Below are 2,863 nucleotides of genomic sequence, written 5' to 3' on the forward strand. Positions count from 1 at the left end.
AGGGGTTTTTCACGGATTTTTCGGTGAGTTTGACGGTTTGGCAGGTTTTTTTCAGCTAGGAACACTCCCCGGGTATAAGAGATGGCCCTGTGAAAATTGCATCCAGATCGCTTGGGCGGTTTGGCCACCTATAGGGAAGATACATACATACATACATACATGTATACGAATTACGAACTCAAATATATATTAGATATATTTTTACCTGGTGAAACTTATACAAGTCATTGCTTTTTAGATGGAACTCCTGATCAAGGAGTTCATTTTTCACATTTTCCAAAAAGGTATCCGAGTCTATGAATTTTGGCAAAACACAGCAAGGAAATGGTATTGTAGATAGTGCTGCCCCACATTCTGGAAAACAGAAGCAATACCTTACACAACTGAAATATACATTTAATAGTATATGTCCGTTTTGTAAATTTATATATACCACATCACAAGATCTCACATTTAAGTATACTCTCTGGTCCTCTCAGTTTGTACCAGAACCCCACCCACCTAGGAGTGACAAGTTGATACAATCGCTACTTACAACACATTCAGCTATATCTAGCCTAGCTCTAGTACTATAGCCCACGTTCATTAACTGCCGCAGGCCTGCGGCCGTAGGCTGCGGGGGTGGGGCTGCTGCCGTAGGCCTGCAGCTGTTAATGAACGTGGGATATAGTACTAGAGCTATATCTAGCCATACTCTGACACACACAATAAACAACAGTTTTTACAGGTGTGGTCAGCTGGAACTTCTATATAATTGCAGCACCTATATGTAAATGTCAGATCCTTAAAATGGATAAACCTCGCAACAAAAGGACTATATAGACCTCAGGGTTTCTCTTGATGGAAAATTAGACAACAGAGGTAATGGCCAGTTTGGCGAAAAAAACGCGCATGATGGATTCAAAGGCATGCAGTAGGCACGAATGTGGTTTCTGCAGGCAGACGCGGGGGGGAGAGGTAGAGGGGGTTCTGGGGGTCTCCCCCAGCAAAATTTTAAAAATATGAATGTCTTAGACAGACTGCATTTGAGGCACGCCGAAAATAAAATTTCACCTTTTAGTTTAAATCTTACTCTGTTAGCAGACCTACCTTAGCTAGTCTTACGCATTTCGTGGGAGACTCACGCATCTGGACCCATTCTCCCACAGACCCGCACTCCCTACGCATTCTCACGCATTCACGCAAAAGAAACAAGTGCCGCGGAGCAACAGAGCTCATCTAACGTCTACTGCGGTGACTCTGTGGTGGAGTGGTGGGATTCTATAGTAAACCCTGTTAGTCCCAAATGTGTTCACATACATGCCGAAACAGTGGAATGCACAGGGATGGTATCAGGAACCTTCTCAAAGGAATGTTCGTTGGGATCGTTATGAAAGTTGCCACGAGATGGCGCGTACGTTTAAGTGTCTTCAGATTAAAGATGGAAGCTCCCATCGTACGTAGTAGCACGTAGTAGCAACAACTATTTGCAAGACAGAATAGGTAAGCACTCATCCATTTACCTACGCAAGCCTACAGGCTGCCCGTTAGTTCTTACTTTTAATGTAAAAAAATGGCAACAAAAATTTTACAAATTTTACCATAGAAAATTCGTGACGTAGTAAGTAATAAATTTCATTATTTTTAAGCACTAACCATGGCTTACGCTTTTCCCCAATCCCAAAGCATTCTTGAATGTGTTCTGAAGCTCGTCCATTGTGTAAACTGAAGACAAATGTGTCCTAGCGACATCGTCTGTATTTGTAGATGCTCCTGAAGAAGTGCTCGCATTATCGCCGGACCGTTTTATCTTCTGTGCAACACAATCTCCTACGATGGAGCATTCTTCAATTGTCCTTTTTGTCGACATTGTAACTGAACGCTTTGTCCTATAACATTTGAATTACATGATAACGAAATGAACGATGGACGTCATACAAGAAAACATACGCAGTTTCAACAAAACGGAACCCAGTTACTGAACAAAAAATAATACTAATAGTAATAAGCAAAGATCTTTGGTAATAAGTAATACCGGAACCACAACCGGAAAACATGACCAGAAACCGTACAACGCATGCGCAAGCTTCTAGTGTTGACTAGTACTTGTCCCTTCTCACGGCTTCATAGGCTTATATCGAGCTTGTGAGAAGGGACGGGTACCAGTCAAGCTTCTACTGTCCACTCACTTGTTTATGGTTTGATGAAATAGTCAGCATTATATAGCCAAATTACTGCTAGCTATTACGCTGTTAATCATTAATAATAGATCATGACTATTTATAAACAACTACAACATGAAATAATCTTTCTCACGTAAAGTCGCAAAAGCGTTTGGAGCTTTAGATAGGCTCACTGGTCGTGTTACACAACGAACAGCACACTCAGGTCTATCGCATCAAAGAACTTATTGCCAGTCTATACCTTAATGTTACGTACATTTCCAGCTGTCGTTAATCGTTCTATTTCTCTTCAACTAACAAATTCAATCAGTAGTGTAGAATCTACTGATATTAAAAAGTGCATCCCAGAGCTGGGTTAAATACTTTCTGTTGCTTTTACAGTTACCAGAATGGCAAGTATTAAAATATCCTAGTTCGAGCATGTATGATGTACCCTACGTATCAAAAGAAAACGCTGTCTAATCGAGAGTCACCGGTCTTTTTTCTTAGGCTGTGTCTCCTGCAACGGTACCGTCGCCGAATTTTTTTCTCTTAAAGTCACGGTAGTGATGCCAGCGCCATCTATCGGCGAATAAACTACCGTTGATTTTGGTGCGATATTATATATACGATTTTATACGATATATACGATAACCCTAACCCTAACCCTAACCCTAACCCTAACCTAACCCTAACCCTAACCCTATTAAATTAATAAAATT

The 2,863-nt window shown here is 41.0% G+C and overlaps 2 protein-coding genes across 3 annotated transcripts in view; one reads left to right on the forward strand and one right to left on the reverse strand.

Annotated features, from left to right (window-relative positions):
• LOC106811324 (prolyl 3-hydroxylase OGFOD1-like) overlaps positions 1-2,000 on the reverse strand; it is an 11,383-nt gene extending 9,383 nt beyond the window's left edge. The window contains exons 1-2 of one of the 2 annotated variants that reach the window (XM_014814908.1): positions 1,636-2,000; positions 206-354 (exon numbers count right to left, since the gene is read on the reverse strand). In XM_014814908.1, coding sequence (XP_014670394.1) covers positions 206-354; positions 1,636-1,849 — 363 coding nt within the window. In that variant the 5' untranslated portion in view covers positions 1,850-2,000. The remainder of the gene's footprint in view (positions 1-205; positions 355-1,635) is intronic. The other variant, XM_014814916.1, reaches the window with a different exon arrangement.
• A 174-nt stretch (positions 2,001-2,174) lies between these two features.
• The window catches only part of LOC106811278 (U6 snRNA-associated Sm-like protein LSm4), a 5,485-nt gene continuing 4,796 nt past the window's right edge, over positions 2,175-2,863 (forward strand). The window contains exon 1 of the mRNA XM_014814846.1: positions 2,175-2,554. Coding sequence (XP_014670332.1) covers positions 2,552-2,554 — 3 coding nt within the window. The 5' untranslated portion in view covers positions 2,175-2,551. The remainder of the gene's footprint in view (positions 2,555-2,863) is intronic.

The sequence above is a fragment of the Priapulus caudatus genome, unplaced genomic scaffold (genome assembly GCF_000485595.1).
Source record: "Priapulus caudatus unplaced genomic scaffold, Priapulus_caudatus-5.0.1 Scaffold18, whole genome shotgun sequence".
NCBI classification, from domain to species: Eukaryota; Metazoa; Priapulida; class Priapulimorpha; order Priapulimorphida; family Priapulidae; genus Priapulus; species Priapulus caudatus.